The sequence below is a fragment of the Ceratotherium simum genome, chromosome 24 (genome assembly GCF_057802395.1).
Source record: "Ceratotherium simum simum isolate JZ-2026a chromosome 24, ASM5780239v1, whole genome shotgun sequence".
Lineage (NCBI taxonomy): Eukaryota > Metazoa > Chordata > Mammalia > Perissodactyla > Rhinocerotidae > Ceratotherium > Ceratotherium simum.
Window position 1 is genome coordinate 6,439,999 of NC_141923.1, and position 22,119 is coordinate 6,462,117.

Consider the following 22,119-nt stretch of genomic DNA (forward strand, 5'->3'; position numbering starts at 1 on the left):
CCAAAATTAAAAGTTTATGTTTCAAAAGACCCCGTTAAGAAAATGAAAAGACAAGCCATGCACTGGGAGAAAATATTTGAATCATATATCCGACAAAGAACTTTTTTTTTTTTTAGTAAATTGCACTTTTTTCTTTCTTTTTTTTGTTTATAATTTTATTTATTTATTTTATTTTTTACCCCAAAGCCCCAGTAGATAGTTGTATGTCATAGCTGCACATCCTTCTAGTTGCTGTATGTGGGACGCGGCCTCAGCACGGCCAGAGAAGCGGTGCATCGGCGCACGCCCAGGATCCGAACCTGGGCCGCCAGCAGCGGAGCGTGCGCACTCAACCGCTAAGCTACGGGGCCGGCCCCCCGACAAAGAACTTTTATACAGAATATAGAAAGAGCTCTTATAACTCAATTGTAAAACAAACAACCCAATTAAAAAATAGGCAACATATTTGAATAGATATTTCACCAAAGAAGATATAGGAATGGCTAATAGGCACATGAAAAGATGCTCACCATCTTTGATAGTAACTAGGGAAATGCAAATTAAACCCACAGTGAGATACCACTACACCTCTATTAGAATGGTGATAATAAAAAGACAGACAATAATAGGTGTTGGTGAGGATGTGGAGACGCTAGAACCCTCACACATCGCTGGTGGGAATGTAAAATGGTACAGCCACTTTGGAAAGCAGTTCGGCAGTTTCATAAAATGTTAAACATAAATTTACCATACAATCTACCAATTTTGTTCTTAGGAATTTACCCAAGAGAAATTAAAACAAATGTCTACAAAAAGACATATAACGAATGTTTACAGAAGTGTTATTCATAATAGTCAAAACCCAGAAACAATCCAAACGTCCATTAACTGAGGAATGGATAAACAAACTGTGGTATAACCATAAAATGGAATACTATCCAGTAATTATAAAGGAATAAACTACCAATATACACACACAATAACATAAATTAATCTCAAAAACATTATCCTAAGTAAAAGAAGCCAATTGCAATAGGCTACATATTATATGACTCCATTTATACAAAAAGTCCAGAAAAGGCAATTATAGAGACAGAACAGCAGTGGTTGCCTAGGGCTGGGGGTGGCAGTGGAGATTAATTGCTAATGGGCAGGGAGGGAACTTTTTGGGGTGATGGAAAGGTTCTGAAATTGGTTTGGGGTGATGGTTGTACAACTCTATGAATTTACTAAGAATCACTGAATTGTACATTTATAATGGGTAAATCGTATGTACATTATAGCTCAATAAAGCTATTAAGAAAAGAGTCCTCATCTTTTTGAGATGTATAATCTCAAATATGTATCTCAAATAAGGACAATATTAACAGATGAAAGGATAAGATGTCTGGGAACTGCTTCAAAATAATATGGAATGGGGTCCGTGGGTAGGGTTACAGATGAGCAAGATTGGCTAAGAGTTGATAATGTTGCACCTGGGTGATGGGTACATGGTCGTTCATTATGCTATTCTGCCTAATTTTGTCTGTTTAAAATTTTCCATAATAAAAAGTGAATATACACACAAGCATAGGGACCCAGGGAGGGAAGAGAATACCAAAATGCCACAATTATTTGCATGTATAGTTTAAATTTCACTCTGAGGTGGGGCCAACCCCATGGCATAGCGGTTAAGTTTGCGTGCTCCGCTTTGGTGGCCCGAGGTTCGCCAGTTTGGATCCTGGGCGCGGACCTACTCACCGCTCATCAAGCCATGCTGAGTAGGCGTCCCACATAGAAGAGCTACAACTCTACAACTATGATATACAACTATGTACTGGGGCTTTGGGGAGAAAAAAGAAAAAGAGGAAGATTGGCAACAGACGTTAGTGCAGGGTCACTCTTCCTAAAACAAACAAAAAAAAAGCTTTCCTTAACAAAGAGTTTAAAAAAAAATTCCACTCTGATGAGGCTTGTGGAATATTTTCTTTAAAGACACCTACCCAGAATTTCATAAATCTGTTGGAATTTTACAGAAGGGAATGGTTCGTATTCTGACCTGGGGAGTAACGCATTACAGAGAGCTGTTCATTTCCATCTGTGTGAACAGTGACCAAGTCTTTTGTTTCCGTGTCAAACACAAACCACCTGTAATAAACAGGAGAAAAAGTACAATAAGTTGTTTAGTGAGAAAATGAAGTAAGACTATTACAATAATAGTAAGACTATTAAAAACTGGTAATCTAAGAGCTCAATAAATACTCGGTATTTGCTTAACAAGAATGCTTATTCCCAGCTTTTATTTAAGGAAGATTTCCTCCCTACGAGCATTTCCTCAGGAAGGAAGAGCACATTGGCTATTTGAAATGAGTCAGCTCCCCATGCTATGACAGGGCTCCTCAGCGTTTGAGCTTTGTCACTTACATCTAAAAGGAGAGACAGCCCTGGGAAGATGGACCAACACCTGATGCCGGCTATGGCCAGAGGAAGCACAAAGGGCCACCTGCACGAGCTGGCCCAGAGATGTGGCCTGGGGCGAAGGAGGGTGGGTCCGGAGGATGGGGCTGGGACAACCTCAGGGTGGGGATGTTCTGACCTGTGCTGGGAGAGCAGAGGCGGTCTGACCTTCTGTGAATGCTGGTGTGCACCAGCCGGGTGAGAGAGAGAACAGAGAGAACGGAAGAAGGGTGAGTAGAGGACTTGTCTTTGATTAACCTCTCTGGGATCAGTTTCCTTAACTGTAAAATGGGGATAAGGGCCCAGAACTACTTTGCAGGCTGGGTGATAAATTATAACGGACATGGAAGTGCTTCGTGTCCTCTGCTAAGGACACGGTCCTCAATGAATGTTAAATGAGGGATGACTGCACTCTCCTGCCCATATGTTCTCAGGTGGTGGCAGTAAGTGGGACGCCAGTGTTTTCAGGGATGGAAAGGAATGTGGGCTCCCTGGTGCTGCAGTTTCAAACCTAGATGACACACATTCCATCAGCACATCCACTGAGCCAGCATCACTGTCTTCTCGCCTTCCATTCAGGGCCCTAACCATCACCACTCAACGGGACTGGCTGTCCCCCTAAAATTTGGATTTGGCTTCTCAGCTTTGATTCCTTTGCATCTTCAACAACCATTTACCTTTAATGTGCTATTTAACCTTAACAGAGGTCAAAACATAAGAAGCAGAGAGACTGGGGCTGACGAGGCTCTGCCTTTGAAAAGTCCTGTTAAACTGCCCCATCAAGAGCTAAGCCTGGCACTAGGACCAGAGATGGGGGAGGCATAACGGAGAAGAGGGATTAGGTTGCATATTCCAACCCTTCCATCCATAGGACACTGTCCGTGATTCTGAGAATCCTGGCATCACCATATCCTATTGACCATGCATAGTTAGCATGTATATGCTGGCAATAATGAGTGACAGCCGTTCATCAGAGCCTGCTGAGTCTGAAGTTTCAGCGGTCTCCAAGAGAGTTAAAAGGAAAGGGTGTGTGTGTGTGTGCGAGTGTGTGTGTGTGTGTGTGTGTGTGTGGCTACGCAAACATTTTCATGAAGAATTCTGTTGGATGCAAGGTGCCCAGCTCTTCAGATTTTGCTATCTGTGACTTATAAATGGTTACTCTTACTGTTTATATACTCTACAGTCATAACGACAGAATCTAAGTAGTACGCTTTTTAGAGAGGGAGGACGGGAGGAAATCACCAAAAATATCTGAATTAAACCATAAAAAGTGTATATACTATGACAGACAACACAAAAGTGCAATTGAAACTTAAAAAAACAATGATAATAATAACCACTGAAACTGCCTAGCAGGCAACCCCAGCAGATGCCTCCTATATTGTCTCCTTCAATCTTCAGTGCAGTGTGGCTAGGCAGATAATACTGTCATAATTTATAGAAAAAGAAACAAACTCACAGAGGTTATGTAACTGGCTCAGAGACACACAGCTGCTAAGCGGTGGAGCTGGGATTCAAGCGCAGATCTACTGCCCGGCATATCGGAGGCGCTTGGTAAATAAATGTTAGCTGAATCTGAATATGAGGCTCAGAATCTGGGCAGTTTCTAAAATTTTGCAAGTGCAGCAAGAGGAAGCATTTTTAAATTCTCAGCACTTCGAAATGCTGTCTCGCCTGATTCCAAAGTCGAGGCCCCTCCCACAGCCTGCAGATCAGAGCCTGAGGAGCCTCCAGAGCCTCTGAAATTAGAGGCAAAGGTGTGTGTGTGTGAGGGGGCACTTTTCTGGGAGAGGGGTCCATAGCTCTCCTCAGATTTTCCCAAGATCCAAAACGTGAAGGACCACCGTCTTAACATTTTACTTTTGAGTTTTGACTTAATTCCTGGTAAGTCACTAGAAGCAGAGAAGGGCAGCCGATGGCTAACCCGCCTGTCCTGGGGAAATACAGACAACGAGCCTGGTTCCTATGAACTCTGAAAGCACACGTCACGCTGATACGGACTCACCTCCCAGTCAGTGTTCCAACCGCAACCACAGACCCTGAAGGATGAAAACCAGAAGACTGAGCTGGATCCTAAAATATTTTAAAGGAAGTGTAAATTGATGGCCAGACACAGCACTATCGCATAAAATACACACAAGCCCAGCTCTAATCCCGCAGAGCTACTGGGCCCCATTTGAAAAACCTCTTCTCTCCAGAGAGGAAAATGCTTTCCTACTTGGATGAAGGTCACGTTTCAATAACACAAATTTTTATCCTTTTAGAATTTTTCTCTTTCTGTCTTATATCCTTTCATATCTACAGTAACCAGATGCCAGACCAACAAACAAACGCTCTTCTTCCAAGTCCTGGAAGCCCCTTTGGCTGACCCCACGCTGAATGGAAGCCTGTCGAATAGTGTGCTTGATCTTCTGGAAATACGATCACTGCCCCAATTCCATCAGGGAGATACTGGGTGAGTGCCCACTGGGTGCAAGACACCACGGCAGCCCTGGAAGGATCCCGAGTGAGTAAGGCACATCCCAGGTTTTGATCTAGTGCTACATACACGTGTTCATCACTAACTCTGACACAAGGCAGAACGTGATCAATAAAAGAGGTAAAAACAAGCTGTCGAGTCACCGGGAGGGGAGTTGGATGAAGCGAGACGGGGGAACTGGGCCGAGGCTTCCTGGTGCAGACAGCCTTCGGCTCTGGCCTGCCAGCACAGGAAGCGTCATCACTGGTGAAGGGGGAAGCAGACACGCCAACATTTTCTGGGATCAGGTGTTAAGGGGACAATCTAAGAGGTAGAAGCACCGCGGTCGGGAGCGTGTTTGAGGACGGGCAGGAGGAGTCAGTACGTTTACAGCGCAGAATCTATGGGGGAGGGGACAGAAAAGGGCAGGGATGACACTAGTAATGTGGCTGCACTGCCACGTAAGGACTGTGATCACTAGGAGATCAGAACACAGTGAGGGAGACTGTTTTTCTTTCAATAAAAAGAGTGACATGACTGAATCTGTGGTTTAGACAGCAGATCACTCGGCAGAGTGTTTAGGTGGATGGAAGTGAGACGTGATTAATCACAGGACGACCAAGAAGAAAGGAGCGATGGAAATGGAGATAGAAGGAGGCAGTGGGACACCAGAGGGTGAACTAAAAGAATAAGAGACCAGAAACTGTTCAGGCGTTGATCACATGACTGCAACGCATGCACCAGAGCGGGGGCTGCAGTTAAGCTCAGGGCTGCCACGGACCCACACAGAGAAATCACGTCCCCTTGAAGTTCACCATATAATTCATTTGAGGCTCATAACACTTTTGAGATGAAGACACTGGGTCCAGGGAGGGTCCTGTCCAAAGCCACATGGCCAGTGGGTAAAGGAGCTAGGACTTAACCACACATCTTTTTGGTGTCTGGTTCTGAGCCCGTACCCTCCGTCAGGCTGAGTGGGTTAGAGTCTGGTAAAGGACAGCGGATGGAGGAAACGGTGTTGCTTTCAGCAGGGCTGCCGTGCTGATGGAGACCGCAGGGAGGCCCACCCTCCCGGACCACCACTGCCCTGCTGCCTCCAGTGGCTGTCATCAGCTCTGTGCGAACCCCTCCCTTATTCCCCATTTGTTCCTCCAAGGCCCTGCCAGAGGACAGGAACAACACAGGACACCACTTCCTAGAGCCCCGTCCTGCCCGTCCTGAGTGGCGGTGTCACCCCTCCGGCCCTGTCACCTCGGTGCTCAGCTCCACCAGTGACCAGCCAGCTCTAGATCCTCGGTGACCTTCTCCGAAAGTGAAGGGGAGGAGGGCTGAAACGCGGACCCTGCACACTGGGCAATGCTGGGACCCCTGAGGGGGCTGAAAGGAGTGGGGTCTACAGAGGGGCTGTCCTCACACGGGCTATACATGTCCTGAAGGGCAAAGGCTGCACAGGATGTGTTTTGACTCACTACAGCACGATCCGGAGGAAGACCCTGGGTCTGGGATCAGACCGAGCTGGGTGTAGACACTGGCTCTGTCACCTACTTAGTGACCTTGGCAAGCTATTTGACTTTTCTAAGCCTCAATTTCCTAATCAATAACATCAGGGTAAAAAACCTTCAACCTGCAGGGCTGCTGCCAGGATTAAGGATAATACACGTACAGTGCTTGGTATGCAAATAGTGCTCAATAAATGCAGTCATTGCTGTGTTACGTGGATGGAAAGGATATTTCAGTGCTCTGACATACAATCGCAGTTCCTTTTGCAAAGGTCACAGAGATGCTGACTTGACAACTAAAGCTTTATCTTTATTATCAAACTCAAACCGTAGAGATAAATTGTATGCTTTTAGAACAGCTTGTAAATTCTCATTCAAGAGTACACTGTAAATAGAATGCAGACTCATAACAAGGGTTTCTTAGCATTTAAGCCAGTTAAGAGGCTCTGCACTCAGGAAACCCAACAACCAGCTTTGAGAGGATAACTTGCTGTTGAAAAATTCAACAGCAAACTTCAGAATTACACGGATGAGACCACTCAAGGCAATGTTTCAAGCTATGAAATTCCAAGGAGATAACTTAGGTGACATTTGCTTTGTGACAATTTTATATTGCTATTAATTTCATGCAAAAAAAAATATATGAACATGTTCCAGATGAACTGTTAGAAGAAAAATGGAATGCAGCGTGCATGTCTACCTCTATTATTTTGTCCCAGACGGGCCGGTGACCAACAGCGTCCCAGAGAGTGGCATGCCTATCATGCCCACAGGTCAAGAACTGAGGTTTTGAGGCATGGATGGCCAGTCCCCAGAGCTCATCAGTGTGACCCTACAAAGAATCAAGACAAACGGAAGCTCTCTGAAATGCTACAATCAACACACAGGAGCCATAAAGTATGATTAACCATGGCTTACTGCATACTTCATAATTGCTCTCACTAGTTTCTCTTGCTCCTCAGCTTAACCTAGGATAGCAACTGAAACTCTGAAGCTGAGGGAGGTTATGTTAGGGTAAAACACAGGAATAATCGCCTCTTAGTAAAGCTTAATTATATTCTAACGTGACATAAAATGAAAGTGTTTGGTGGGCCTTCTGAGCTGGTACGTACCTGAGTGATGGGGGCAAAGTCCCCGGACAGGGTGCCCTGTAGAACAAAGTTTCTAGTTGTGCCTATCAAGATCACATCACCTTTCCCCTCAGCCACTGTCCGTATGGGACCAAACTGTTCTGGAATCTGCATGGAAAAGAAAATATTTAAAATGTCATTAAACTATTAGCTCCATCATTCAAAATATCTGTGTATATATCATCATGATAGCTCCTATCACAGTCTCTCTCTCTCTCTCTCTCTCACACACACACACACACACACACACACACACACACACACACGGAGAGAGAGGTCCACAACCAGTACTTGAGTAAATGATCAAAACCCCAAATCTTACTTTTATTTATTTATTTATTTTTATAATTTTATTTATTTATTTTTACCCCCAAAGCCCCAGTAGATAGTTGTATGTCATAGCTGCACATTCTTCTAGTTGCTGTATGTGGGACGCAGCCTCAGCATGGCCGGAGAGGCAGTGCGTCAGTGCGCGCCCGGGATCTGAATCCGGGCCGCCAGCAGCGGAGCGCGCGCACTTAACTGCTAAGCCACGGGGCCGGCCCCCAAGTCTTACTTTTAAACCCCAAACATTTTATATACCTTAAAAGAATCAGCAAGAGTAAGGCTGTTGAAAAAACAATAAAGAATAAAGCTATCATATGATCCAGCTATTCCACTTCTGGGTATTTATCCAAAGAACATGAAAACACTAATTCGAAAAAGATATATGTACCCCTATGTTCACTGCAGCATGATTCACAATAGCCAAGACGTGGAGGCAACCCAAGTGCCCATCAATGGATGAATGGATAAAGAAGATGTGGTGAATACACACACACACACACACACACACACACAGTGGAATACCACTCAGCTGTAAAAAAGACGAACTCTTGCCATTTGCGACAACATGGACGGATCTTGGAAGTACTATGCTAAGTGAAATAAGTCAGATGGAGAAAGTCAAATACCGTATAATTTCACTCATACACAGAAGATAAAAACAATAACAACAACAAACAAACACATAGACAGAGAGAATATATTGGTGGTTACCAGAGGGGAAAAGGGAGGAAGGCGAAAGGAGTTAAAGGGCACATGTGTACAGTGACGGATGGTAATTAGTGTTTGGGTGGTGAAGACGATGTAGTGTACACAGAAATCAGAATATAATGATGTACACCTGAAATTTATATAATGTTATAAACCAATGTTACCTCAATCTAAACAAAAAAAACATAAAAAAAAAAGAATAAAGCATTTTTTCTTGACAAGATTAAAAAATAAGAAATACTATTGGGTAGTTTACTCTTTGCTTGTTATGACTTTGGATAGCAATAACAGGTTAAATTTGGAAAGCAAAGAATAATATAACATGCCATAATAGAAGGTCCCCAAACTTATCATAACTTAACATGGTAAATGCTTTGGCAACTTCACTCTATTTAGTTTTGAAATCCATTGTTTATGTTGGTAAACATGTGGAATTATCTAAATGTTAAGAAAAAGAATTTCAAAATACAGCAGCCAAGACTTTGGCAGGTTCTAGACACTCTGGTTACAGAAAGATAAGCGGCAGCCACTCTCATGCAAACGTTCTACCTCCAGTGTGGTCTGTCAGCACAGGTTTGAGAAATGGTGATGACAATCCATGCGAACAAAGAATTATAGACACTGAAAACTGGTGAGTGTCTTCTATGAAACTAGATGAGGCCTTTGGAGCTTTGGTTGCCATTATAACTTAATATGGGCACACAGTCCATCAAATGCTGGTCTAATCTTATCATAAAAAACGCTATCTCGTGAAAAGTCTCCATGAAAGGGGAAGTGATTTCCAACGCTCAGATGAAGGCCTTCCTTTATTAAGAGTAATAATCAGCAAAACCAAATTGTCATCCTGCCAAAGCACGTTGCCACGCTGCTCTGTGATGTAATGTGTGACAGCTGTAAGGTGGCGCGCTTGACTTAGCAGGTGGAAAAGTTCTACAATGTGTCCATTCTACGTTAGGGATGAAGACCACCAAGCTTCAGACTGATGCTGACCTAGATGTCTGTCTGCTCGTAATTTCCCGGGGCCCCGGGGGGGAAAAGTCAGTGACTGTGTGGAAGGAATATTAAGTTTCTTGCCTCTGGCTCCTCCTGGCATGCAGGGCCGCTAGCCAGGTAGCAAGGAGGTGAAGCAAATACTAAAGGGAGTTAGAACTCAAGAGCATGTGTTGGCACTCAGCCATGTACAAAGTAGATACTCAGTAAATATTAGTTCAAAGTGAGAATGTTTCCAAAGCAACATGCTGGACATTAAAGTGACAAAGGAAGAAAGATTTTAACGATAAATCAAAATGTGGATAATATTCCCTTGGAAAAGTGAGGTTGGTTCTAATATAAAAATATTCTAAGTGTGAAATATGTTACAACCTCAAATTTTATAAACCTAATTTCATTTTAGTAGTTGTGCTTAATGCCTCTGTGATTTTAATAAAATGTTACCCCATTTAATAAAATTTTTTCTCAACAATTTTCAAAACTGTAAACTAAAGATTTCAAACCAGCAAGGAAACTGGTCAGTATAACAGTTTAAGGTTCAAAATAAATTTCAACAGTACCACCTGCTTCCTACCTCAGTTTTATGAAGTTTCTGATAGTTTCCATTCCAGGAAATGAGCTTTCGGTCCTTCCCTCCTCCTGACACCAGCGTGCCGTCCCTTAACATACAAAGTGCAAAAATGCCACCCTCGTGGGCCCCTTGAACTGCATAGCTTATTCGATTCGTACCTAAACACACCGAGAAAACCATCCTCAGTACATTGTCCAAAGGCTCATCTCTGCCCATCTCATTTCATTTTTGTTTTTTTTCCAACAATTTTATTTATTTATTTTTTCCCCCAAAGCCCCAGTAGATAGTTGTCTGTCATAGCTGCACATCCTTCTAGTTGCTGCATGTGGGACGCGGCCTCAGCATGGCCAGAGAAGCGGTGCGTCGGTGCGCGCCCGGGATCTGAACCCGGGCCGCCAGCAGCTGAGCGCGCGCACTTAACCGCTAAGCCACGGGGCCGGCCCCTCATTTTTGTTTTAAAACGTGATATTGTCGGTTAGAACATCGTCGCGTGAATCTATGAAGGATCTAATTTCTAGAAGTTCACAGAGCACCAGACAAGCATGAACTGGATTACGTTATAATTAAGGACAATATCTGAACACAAAGCACAGAATGGTGAGAGCACAATGGGAGTGTGTGCGGCTAAGAACAGGGACCCTGAGTTTAGACCCTCATGAGCTGAGTGTCTCTGGACAAGGGACTTAATCGCCCTATGTCTGTTTCCCCTTCTGTGTGATGGGGCCACTGCTTATCCCACAGAACTGTCCTAAGGATGAAACGAAAAGTAGGGATATCACAAAAGTCACCATATTATTCTGAAATTACATTGATGGCTCTGTTTCTACCTCCAACCCACACTCTACGATCCTTGAGGACCGGGACGGTAGATTTTTCCTTTTTTCCTGGCACATGGTAAGCGCTCAAAAGCGCTCACTGAACTTAACTGAATGACTGTTCTCTGAGTAAGAGTCCTCATTAGTGCACTGTTTGCTCACTGACCGCGGGGGATGCGGATCTGACTAGTTTGTAAGCTCACAGCGTTCAGCACGCTGCTTCGCACATAATCGGTACTCGGCAAAGGTCTGCCAAGTGCCATGTGAGCCAGAACAGTTATTTAAATATTTTCTAGATAAAGAACTAGTCATTGAGAACTTCATCATTATAATGTGTTAACAGATCTCCTAATAAAGCTATTAATTCCATCGTAACATCTTGGGCTTAAGAAGCCTCTTAGAATGACAGAAGCTCAACAGCTCTGACTGTTCTTGTTTTCCTCTGTTGTAGTTTTATGGTTTCAAGTTACACACACGTATGTACCTGTAGAACTTGGAGTTTAGTAGTAAACCCAAACATCATCTTAGTAGACAATTCTTACACATGTCATGTTTGACTTCTTACTTATCACATCACCAAAAAATGTTTGCCTTGGGAACAATCACTTGTTACCTTTTCCCCATACCAAGATGTTGCCACTCGAATCTCCGGTAATGGTGTCACCATTTTCAGAAAAAGCCACACAGAGGACAAACTTTGGCTTTTCTTGCTTCTGCAGAATGTTGTAAATAAAGACATATGTTTAATCAAGACATCCATTGGTTTATATTGATAATATCTAGAACCACAGTAATCCCAAGCTGGAGAGTGTCAACTTCTGCTACCACACTGTGTGCCTCTCATTGTTATCTACCATTATGTGACTTATGCCATGAGATTATCTGCTCTAGGAAAGAGAAATTTCTGGCACTTTTACAGTTGCAGACAGTTCAAGCAGAGGAGGGTGTTGGAGGGGCTAAGGGGCAGGCTGTGTTGTCATGACTACGGCCTGAGGAACAGGGCCCTAGCACCAGAATAAAGTGGTTCTCTCACTCAGCGAAGGCCCCACAGGGCAGAGGTGCTGGCCCTGGTGCTCTCACAAGGCGCCCAGATGGCCAGATTAAAGGGACAGAGAGCGTCTATCACCCTTCATAAAGGCAAAGACGCATTGCCCATTCTCCTGGGTGTTGTCTTTGCTGCTCTTTGCAACCAAGCATGCCCTGGTGGAAGCCCCACTCCCTGGGGCATCCTTTCCCTGTGCTTCTCCCCGTGTTGGCTCATCCTTCCTTCTCAGCATCACCAGCGTTATGCACAAGACACAGGAGCTCCCCAACCCCATGAGGGATGCACCCCCACATTTGCCAATTAAAACAAATTCTAAGACCGGGATGTCGCAAAGTTCCCTTAAAAGCTAGCTGATCATAAGTACCACTCAGTGAAAAACAAAACTGCAAATGTAATTTAACTTTACCTCAAATAATCCTTGCTTCTTAATAAGGGAGTTTCCTTCTAGTGTCCAGAAGTAGAGATGTGATTTTCCACAGGTAACTATTATATTGGTGTCAGTGGGGTGGAAATCCGTGGCAAACACAGCTTCATTAGAACACTTTAGGCAAAACAGGAGAACCAAATGTCTCAAATCTCTTAAGACACTTAAGAAAATAAATAACATCTGAACTGCAAATAAATAACTCATTCAAGTTAAGCACTATGCCTATTGATGTTTTTCCCCATTGAATTCATCTATAAACACTAAACTGCTGTTTGCTGCGTGCCCTACCTTCTCCTCCTTGTCTGTCTCCCCTGGACAATAGCCCCTGAGGACAGGGACCACCGAGTCCTCTCACAGGGCCTGGCACAGAAGAGGCACGCAGCATGCTTTCGCTGAAGGGGTGGATCGGGGCAGCTGGGGACTTAAGCACTGTAAGAATTTGCTCTCAGCTTCCTGTCACTGATTTCCAGCCCTGGCTGAACAACAGAATCACCTGATGTGTGTTAAAATGCTGATGTCAGGTCTCCTCCCCATGCAGTGATAGGAACCTCCGAGCAGGGCCCAGGAATCTAGATTTTATACAGCTCCATCACTCCTGGCTCACTTTGGCTGCACAGTTTGCCCTGGTAGTCCCTCCTGGTTCTAATTTCTGGGACTCTGCTGGTGGTTCGGTGACCAAGCTGGGGGTCCAGTGTTGGGGATCTGGCTCTTTGGCTGCCACTTTACCACCCCTCACCCTGTTATCTTGATTTCCAGGACCTGTACCCTGGTCAGATGAATCTGACCCTGATTGTTCCTTCTGCTTGGTGATTCAGTTATATGTTCTTAAACCTGGATAATAACTTGCCTCTGATTACTTCCAACCTAGCAACATAGTAAGAACTTAAATACCTGACCAGAATATTAGAATGCAGGGGCTATAGTATGAAAACAGGTGTTAGGAAACACGCCTGATTAGAATACAGGGTCTGCATCCCAGACATGCAAGAGAGAAAGAGAGGTAGGTAAGGAGATCCAGTGGTAATCCTAATGTTAGGTCAGTAAGGTGATCTGATGGTAGTCCTAATGTTAGGTCAGTAAGGTGATCCAATGGTAGTCTTAATGTTAGGTCAGTAAGTTATCTAAGGTTAATGAATGCCAGGATGAGAAATCTGAAGTCAGTTCTATAAAATAGATCCAATGATGAGCTTAACAGGAGGAAAACATAAGAAAGCTTAAGGAAAGTTCATTGACATGGTGTGCAAAATGGATTAGAGGCAGTAAAGGGAATCTCAATCTTCCTGCACCACTGGGAGGGACGGGGATCTGCAGTGGAACTCGCTCGCCTTTCCCAGGTCCACTCAGCTGTGGACAAGCCCCGGCTGGCTGTGCTGACCTCTCCCTCAGCTCCTGTACTTGGTCCCCCCACGACTGGGCAGTGAGCACATCTCATTTATTACCACACCTCCAGTGCCTGCTCGACAATGCAAATACACAGTGGACACTCAGAATTCAGGGAATGAAAGAAAAAAAAGTGAACAAATTAAGGGTTGGATAAATTAAAAGGGTAGTGGCTGTAAAATGAGGAATGAGAAAACCTTACAGACGTAGTGAATAGAGGAAGAAAGCCTGCCAAGACTTGGGGGTGGAGTGCTAGGAGAGGAGGGGCGGGGTAGAAGGGATTCTTAGGTGGAGGCGTCTGCCTGAGGGCTGTGTCGGGAATGGGGGCCCATAAGCCCCCTGAGAAATGGAACCAGCCCGGGAGAGAGCCGGGAGGAGAAGGCTCCAAATGGGGAAATCATAACGTAGCCAATGTCAAGCTTGGAGAGAGACCTTCACGTCGGCCAGTCTTTCCTCCTTCTGCCAGTCCCACACAGACAGCACATGGTCGTTGGAGTCGTCCACAGCACAGAGACTGCTGCCTCCGTTCTGGAAAAAAAAGGCATTTGCAGGAAGACTACATTTGAGAATAAAATAGGTTGAGTGTGATTAAAAATGAACATTAATTTTACTTTTATTACCGAGTCTGCTACATTTTAGTTATAGAATACTTACCCACTGCTTTTGAGACCTGCTGACTTGGGCAGACAGACAGGGAGAGCAGGTGAAGGTGGGGTGACGAAGGGACACGAGCAGGAGGGAGGGTCAGGGTGGCTCTTCACCACTGGTTCCATTAAAACCAGCCTCCAAAGGGGCCGCAGAGCCCTCCTCCTGGAGGAGACGGTGCCCGAAGCCCACCCAGCACAGGTCTGTTGCTAACTGCGGGCAGGGTTACCATAAGGTTGTGCAAGGAGCAATAGCATTGGGGGTGAGGCACGTGGTATTTTCATGTGAACACGTGCTCGCACCTGCGAATGTAAGTTTCTGGACTGGCTGAAAAAGTGGTTTGAAGGGTGGGTCTGTTGAACAGGTACATCCTGAGGAAGCCTGGGAGACCAGGAGGCCTGTCCAACCCCTGCTTATGGACAGGCAGCGAGCCAGCCCGCATGGGAATGGCAGAGACACGCTGGAGGCACCTACGGAGGTGCGGGTGAAATTCAAGGTGAGGGGACCTGGGAAGCAGCAGGGTTTCAGAATTTAAATCTGGACATAGACTCGGGCAGTTACCGAGCGTATTAACTCTCTCTCTTCAACCTTGAGCTGATTCTCTCTTCCCTACGGACAAAGGCTGCAGTACCCATGGGGCTCACACTTACGGATTTTGAGAATGCAATACAGGTGACAGCTCTGTCAAAGAACCCGATTCCGATGACGTGCAGTGTATTCAGTGTCACAGAATCCCAGATGCGCACATGTGGGGGCAATTGCTGTTTAGAAACAAATGCAGAGTCACCAATTGTGCAGGTGATACGAATTTATCTTTACCTGGAAGCTACAAGATGACTTCAATTTTGTCAAAGCAAAAGGTCTTTTCCTGCATTTGAGGACTCTTTTAACATAAATAAAACATTCCCAATGGCTTCAGGAGGTCATGGTCCCTGTGGCCAACTTAACTTAAGGAGAGGTCTGCAAAGTTTTAAATTTTCAATAGCCAATTCTTGATAAGTGTATCACAGGAATTGATGTTCGAATTTGTACATCTAATGTGCCTGAATTTTAAAAACGGAAAATGACAAGGAAAATGGAATCTCATATAAGGGTTATTCTTTTAAAGTTTGCATTGTTATTAAGGTATAAGTATGTTTAACTTCATCAAGATGGTCACCACCAAATAGTATTAAGAACTTAACATTCTTGGGCCCCGTAAGAGCAAAACAGGCAGCAATTACGCACAAATAAAAATTTAGAATTGTTATGATTAGTTCAAAACCCTCTCACTTGTATTCCTAGGTTATTTGTACTAGTTTTTCTCTTCCTTAATAAAAAAAGCATCATAGAATGGTCAGCAGATTTACCAAGAAAAGGACTAGCGTTGTACCTAGTGGACAGAGTGGGGTTGGGTGAACTAGGTTCCAGTGTGGACTGGTCTCTAAGTAGCTGGGTGTCCGTAGACAGTCACTTGGCCTCTCTGATTTCTCCGCATGTAAATTGAAAGGATTGGCTCAGATAGCTGTAACATTTCCTCCGGCTCTAAAGTTCTGATTCAATTTCTACGCCAGAAACTGAAATACACTTTTAATCCACTAGAGGGAGGAACAAATGATTTACAACTATTTTCAAAGAACTTTTAAAGGTCACCTAACATTTAAAAAAAAGATGAAGACCCTGTTCCATCTATGTGTATTTACATAATAGTAGTCTGATTTCTACTGCTTCTATTACCTCTTTTCAAGTGTAGGATTTTAATGGAAAATAGTATTAATATTTAAAATCTGATGTTATTAAAATATTTTCTGAAAACTGGTAGCATAAAAATGGAAATATTTAATGTCGTTAGTTTCAGATCCTATACTGTGCAATAATGAGCTGTACAAAAGCAGCTATCAAAAAAGCTACAAGGAGTTTTGGATAAGACATGACAGTAACGAGACTCTGGTAAATAACTAACTGGAAGCCAGTTTTGAATCATTCTCAATTTGTTAAATTCTACTAGTTCTCTCTCTGATTCCTTAAAATACACATAAAGTCTTGCTGAAGTACTTACAAAACCTATGCTAAAATCCATCTAGCAGCCTTTGTGAATTGCACACAGACAAACTCCATGGGTTGAATTCATGATTACAGAGTATTCATGCAGAGAGTGTCTGAAACTTGTTGAAGATGCAAAATGCCCCATATTCAAATAATTATTTATTATGATTTTACCTTTATTTACTAAATGTGTACTTAACATTTTAGTGTTCATCGTATGTGTAAATACATACATTAAGAATTAATGAGTGTCTAGGCAAGAACAATGCTATTTAAAAATTGGCTGAAATTAAGGTGAACTCAGGATGGTTTTAAGGTCTTGGTAAGAATTTTGATTTGCAATAAAAAATTTGAATGAGGGATTAAGAAGTATTCAGATACTTTAATTATATCTAAGCAGACTTATTCTTCAGCAAAATGTTTTCAGAAAATTATTTTGTGTTATCAGTTCATTAAAAAACATGAAAAGATAATATAACTCACTTTTCCATCCTTAGATGTGCCTGCGACTTGTCCCGTTGCTATCGTGATCCTATCGGGATGAACTGCTAGGCTAAAAAAAGGATATTTATAAAACATCTACTCTTTAAGGTAAGCTTTACTTTTCCCTTGATCAAATATAATCCTGTCAAAAATTTAAATATACAGTGCTTGACTTCTTACAGACTCACGATAAATCCTCTGAGCACCCCAGTGATCTCAGACAACTAGTGCCTACTTCATGTCATCTTAATTCCTTTATCTCTAGAGAATTTTCAAACTCAAGGAAAAAGCATCCTCAGCTTGGAAAATACCATTTCAATCTCAGAACCAATTAATTAGTATACAATCTTTATTAGGAAGTCATTTTGAGTATATCAAATAGTAACGGCATCATCTCTTCCCAACAGGATTTTTATAACTGACCAGAGACTTAGGACAAACAGAAATACGTCCATCCATCTAGTCATCCATCCCTCTTTCCAAGATACATAAAATCCCTCCCAAAAGGTGTAAATGAATTATGGGAACAGCAGACCCAGCCATAAACACGAGGCAAAACATTTTTATTAGAAAATAAAGACCTAAATTAGATGCCATTAGCATGGGGTGTGTTAAGAAGGCCTCCAAATAGGGGTCTGTTAGACTATTTGTTTAGGTAACATGGTTGGTTAAGATTATGTGTTATAAGGAAAGAAAATTAAAAAGCTGTCTTAGAGAGCCAGGTAGCTAGTAGACAACTAGCTAGTAGATAGCACAGAACATAAAAAAGAGCTTTTCCCAAAGATCTTATTTTCTCAGATCCCTTGTCTTATCTTTAGTGATACCCTAATACCAAACTCTTTCTGCTAACACTCTTTCTGCTAGTGTAACACGTATCTCAGGTTTTGAGGACTCACCACTTCACATCATCATTATGGCCAGCGTAATGCCTCTGAAGCTGTTCCTCCACGTTGTACAACACGACCACTGAGGCGATGAAATACACCGTCTCGCCCGTTGGAAGCAAGTACAGGTTATTACGGCAGTCTCGACCCCTGTACCCATAGCTTCGTGTGTCAAGATAAAACTTTTTTCCCTTTAAGAGCTGACAAAACATCAGCTTTATTCATCAGGCACAAGCAGTAAAACTCTATATGACTATTACCACCAATTACTAATTTAAATAATATTAAAATGCAAATATTCGGTGCCAATACATCTGACTCCCTAAATAGGCAGGCGATAAAGTTGGAAATGGTCCCTGATTTAATGTGAATATATATTACTAAAAACACAAAGACGTCGTTTTATTTTTAGAAAGTATGTATTATATTTTGAAAGCCGAATTTTTCAGCTTGACCAAAAATGGTAATTTATTATTTTATTTACTAAAAGTAACTGGATCAAACATTTGTGAAGTGACTGGGAAGTGAACTCTTCAATTTAGTCAATCAATCGTGGATCTCAGAAGCAAGAGCCAGGGGCCAAATCTCTTTGTTGAACCGATGAAATTTTACGTGTAAGCCTGTCTTCTTCACACCTAGTCTGTCTTTATATTTTGCCAAGCGGGTCTTCTGAAAGGCTGACTACCATAACACTCTGCTAGACGGTACCATCCTGACTCTAGAATTAAAATCACCTGAAGTTGTATTTTGACACTTATTTCACAAGAATGCTGGAATACTTTGCTCCAATTTTTTCTCTCTCCTGTCTGCTGCCTTTCTTTATCACTTATGGTGTAACGATATCGTTTATCGTGTAACGTTGATCTCTAGTTATCACACTACTTGATCAGATCTACTCCCTTCTTGAATCTCTGATTTTTTAAAAGCAAAGCCTTGACACTGGGTACTAGAAGGAGCAACAGGGCCTGCCGAGTCTGTCCTCTCTCAACTCTCCATGTTATCGTCATCTTGAGACACAGCTACAGTTTGGGAACTCACATTCCCATTACCTTCTGGCTTAATGAGAGAGCTCAGCCTGGTTCTAGAATTGTGATTGGGAAAATAATCAAATCCCTAATATAGTTGGTAGCTTTTATGGCTTGTATGAAAAACAAAATATATATGAAAATGTTAAGTGACTAGATTGTTTCAAATATTAAACAGTGTGAGGTTATAAATCCTATTCCAAGGAAAAACTCTGAGCTTTGACATTCATTACATATTTTATTTATTTATTTATTTATTTATTTATTTAGTGAGAAAGACTGGCCCTGAGCTAACATCTGTTGCCAATACTCCTCTTTTTGCTGAGGAAGATTAGCTCTGACCTAACATATGTGCCCATCTTCCTCTATTTTGTACGTGGGATGCTGCCACAGCATGGCTGGATGAGCGGTGTATTGGTCCGAGCCAAGGATCCGAACTTGTGAACCCCGGGGCACCGAAGCAGAGCATGCAAACTTAACCACTACGCCACCGGGCCAGCCCGACATTCATTATATTTTAAAGTCTTTAAAAAGAAATTTTAAGCTACTGATGACTGACTTTTATATACCCCAGTTATAAGTCAATTATGAGTTTATTTTTTATTGTAATCTTGGAGTTAAATCTTTTGCTTAAAGAACTTTTTTTTATATTATAAAAATACTTGTAAAAAGTACAAACAACACGCACACACACATATATATATAAAACGTAAAAAAATTTAGGTTTTCCTTGCCCCAACCATTCCTAGATCCTTAGGGATTTCTTAACCTCTTAACCTCTAAGATTTTGGCATGTATACTTCCAAACTCTAAAAAATTTCCAAAGAATATGATTTTGTCATTTCAAATAGTCATTCTTCTAACTGAAATGACAACAGCTTCAATTTAAACCAACTTCTTATAATTTGTGTTCACGGCTTGGCATTAAACTGGTACTCAATAAATATTTCTTTGAGAGTAAAGAAAGGATTTTTGCTCTTTGTCTTAAAATCTAAACGGACTGGAAGGTGGCCTCTGTAGGCTTCCTCTAAAGTAAAATAAAATAAAATAGTAAAGTAAAATAAAATAAAATACGAAAACAACACAATTCACTTTTTCACAGGCTCTATTTTTTTGTCTTTCAGTTTTTTCTCCTTGGAAACTCATTCATTTTTCCACATTTCATACTCTCAAGGCCCCAGCAGCTCTATTTCAAGAACGCTGGTCATATGCCTGACTCAGATTTTTGTGGCCTAGGTTTTTTTTAAAGTGGTATTATAGCTCTGCTACATGTCGATTTTATTTCTGCCATTCATTGTGCTCCCTTCATTTAGTACTTCGCTATTTACACTCATATTACTCCTTCAATTAGTCAGTGTTAATCTCAAAGTTGGGCTCTCAAGGTTGGCCAAGTCCTTACTTGGTTTGAGGGGGGATGCTAGTCTCTCCTTGCAGAACATCTTTCTTTCTTTCTTTGCGTTTAAAGACTTTTTGCCAGCACGGTTTAGTTTCATGAACTTCTACAGTTAAACTTCAAGCTAAAAGCATTAATCAACTGATAATAATCAATGAATAAAGGATACACCCATTCCAGCTTAAGTCTCTTGGTTGGTAGTTCTACTTTTGTTTCCAAATTGTAAGAATCCACTTGATCTTTGGGCATGTACATGGTAACAGGACGTCCGCGGAGAAACATTTTTACATAGCCTTCTTCTACAAAAAGAACAAAGTTGTCAGTAAGACACCTCAGTGCCCAGTGTACCCGAAAACAAATGTTACATTTTCTCTAGCCTTTCCAACAAAAGTGAAAACTTTACCCTTCATGTCATTTCTGATTAATGTCCTAGGGAAAAATAACTAAGACATAAAGTTAAACAGTTTGAAACAAAAGTTTTCATCTTGTTTGCTTTGGACATTCTGCTTACTTAAGTACGTAGAATATGTAAGAAATTGTAAAAGGCAGGAAAAGAACTAAATTCCAACAATTATTTTCCATGAGAGATTTTAGTGCTTACATTTTCTTTATCATCAGGAGGGGGAAACAATGGCACCCCAAAAAATTACAACTAACACAGGAAATCCACTTAAACTTTTAAATTTTTCCCCCCCAAAGCCCCAGTAGATAGTTGCATGTCATAGTTGCACATCCTTCTAGTTGCTGTATGTGGGACGCGGCCTCAGCATGGCCGGAGAAGCGGTGCGTCAGTGTGCGCCCGGGATCCGAACCCGGGCCGCCAGCAGCGGAGCGCGCACACTTAACCGCTAAGCCACGGGGCCGGCCCTTAAATTTTTTATTGAGTTCAAAGTATATACAATTTCAATATCAAAATTCATAAAATATCTTTCAATACTTAAATTGGCTTGCTATAGCGCAATGTAAAAATGTGTCTTTACGTTTCTTTTACACTGGACAATTCTTTCAAGTGTAAAGAACACAAAATCAGCAGAAGTACATGCTAGGACGCGTGCAAAAAGGAAAATGCTCAAAGAAAAGCTAGAAATGGAAACAAAAGAACAAAAGACCCATTAGAGAGAGAAATTGGGAAATAAAACTTTCTAGAACAAACATTTCTATAAGAAAATAGCTTTTGATGTTTTAATATATTATAGGGACAGAAGTAAAACCCAATAATATATTGACATGGGCCAACTCCTGGACTTGTAAAATGAAACAACCTGGGGTCTCTGTCTAGAGTTTTCAGGATATAATAAGAGCAAAGAAAATGTCCTGTGAGCTCCTGAGGAATCCTGTTCTGATTCAGAACTCACTGTATCCTGATGGCTCACGGCAGATCAAAGGCCCAGGCCTTAATGGCATTTAAATTGGGCAGTTGGAACCAGGGATATCTGTACATAACAACATAAAAATCATCCGCAGAGAGGAAACTGGTGAGGAAGGTCATGGAATAATTACAGTACCGTAAGTACCACATTTACAAATTAGTTTTGTAAGTCTTATTCCTCAGGATTTTCAAACAATGCCACATGCAATATTGCCTAAAAATTGAGAGGCCATCGCGGTTTTATGCTACTGTGTGCATGCATTCAGGTTTTACATGCACGCATGTGACACACTCTCCACTCTGCATATTAAGTTTCACTTTTAAATAAGAACAATCCGCGTTCACTCCTGCAACCAGCGTGCATCACTGTGTTCTACGGATCCTCCTGTTAGAATGTTCTCACTGGGCTCTGTCCTGCCGGCTCCGCTGGGCCTGGCCCATCCGAAGCCCCATCACTGCAGGCTCTCTTAGGGCTCCCCTAGGTATTCTCACATACTGCTACAAACCCATCAAGGCCCACCCTGGATTTC

The 22,119-nt window shown here is 42.2% G+C and overlaps 1 protein-coding gene across 2 annotated transcripts in view; it reads right to left on the reverse strand.

Annotated features, from left to right (window-relative positions):
- EML1 (EMAP like 1) overlaps positions 1–22,119 on the reverse strand; it is a 167,537-nt gene that overhangs the window by 11,950 nt on the left and 133,468 nt on the right. For both annotated transcript variants that reach the window (XM_014790532.2, XM_087447958.1), the window contains exons 6-17: positions 20,390–20,519; positions 17,815–17,964; positions 16,919–16,988; positions 15,061–15,171; positions 14,198–14,293; positions 12,365–12,499; positions 11,527–11,626; positions 10,102–10,256; positions 7,485–7,610; positions 7,073–7,204; positions 4,421–4,488; positions 2,018–2,106 (exon numbers count right to left, since the gene is read on the reverse strand). In XM_014790532.2, the coding sequence (XP_014646018.1) occupies positions 2,018–2,106; positions 4,421–4,488; positions 7,073–7,204; positions 7,485–7,610; positions 10,102–10,256; positions 11,527–11,626; positions 12,365–12,499; positions 14,198–14,293; positions 15,061–15,171; positions 16,919–16,988; positions 17,815–17,964; positions 20,390–20,519 (1,362 nt within the window). The remainder of the gene's footprint in view (positions 1–2,017; positions 2,107–4,420; positions 4,489–7,072; positions 7,205–7,484; positions 7,611–10,101; positions 10,257–11,526; positions 11,627–12,364; positions 12,500–14,197; positions 14,294–15,060; positions 15,172–16,918; positions 16,989–17,814; positions 17,965–20,389; positions 20,520–22,119) is intronic.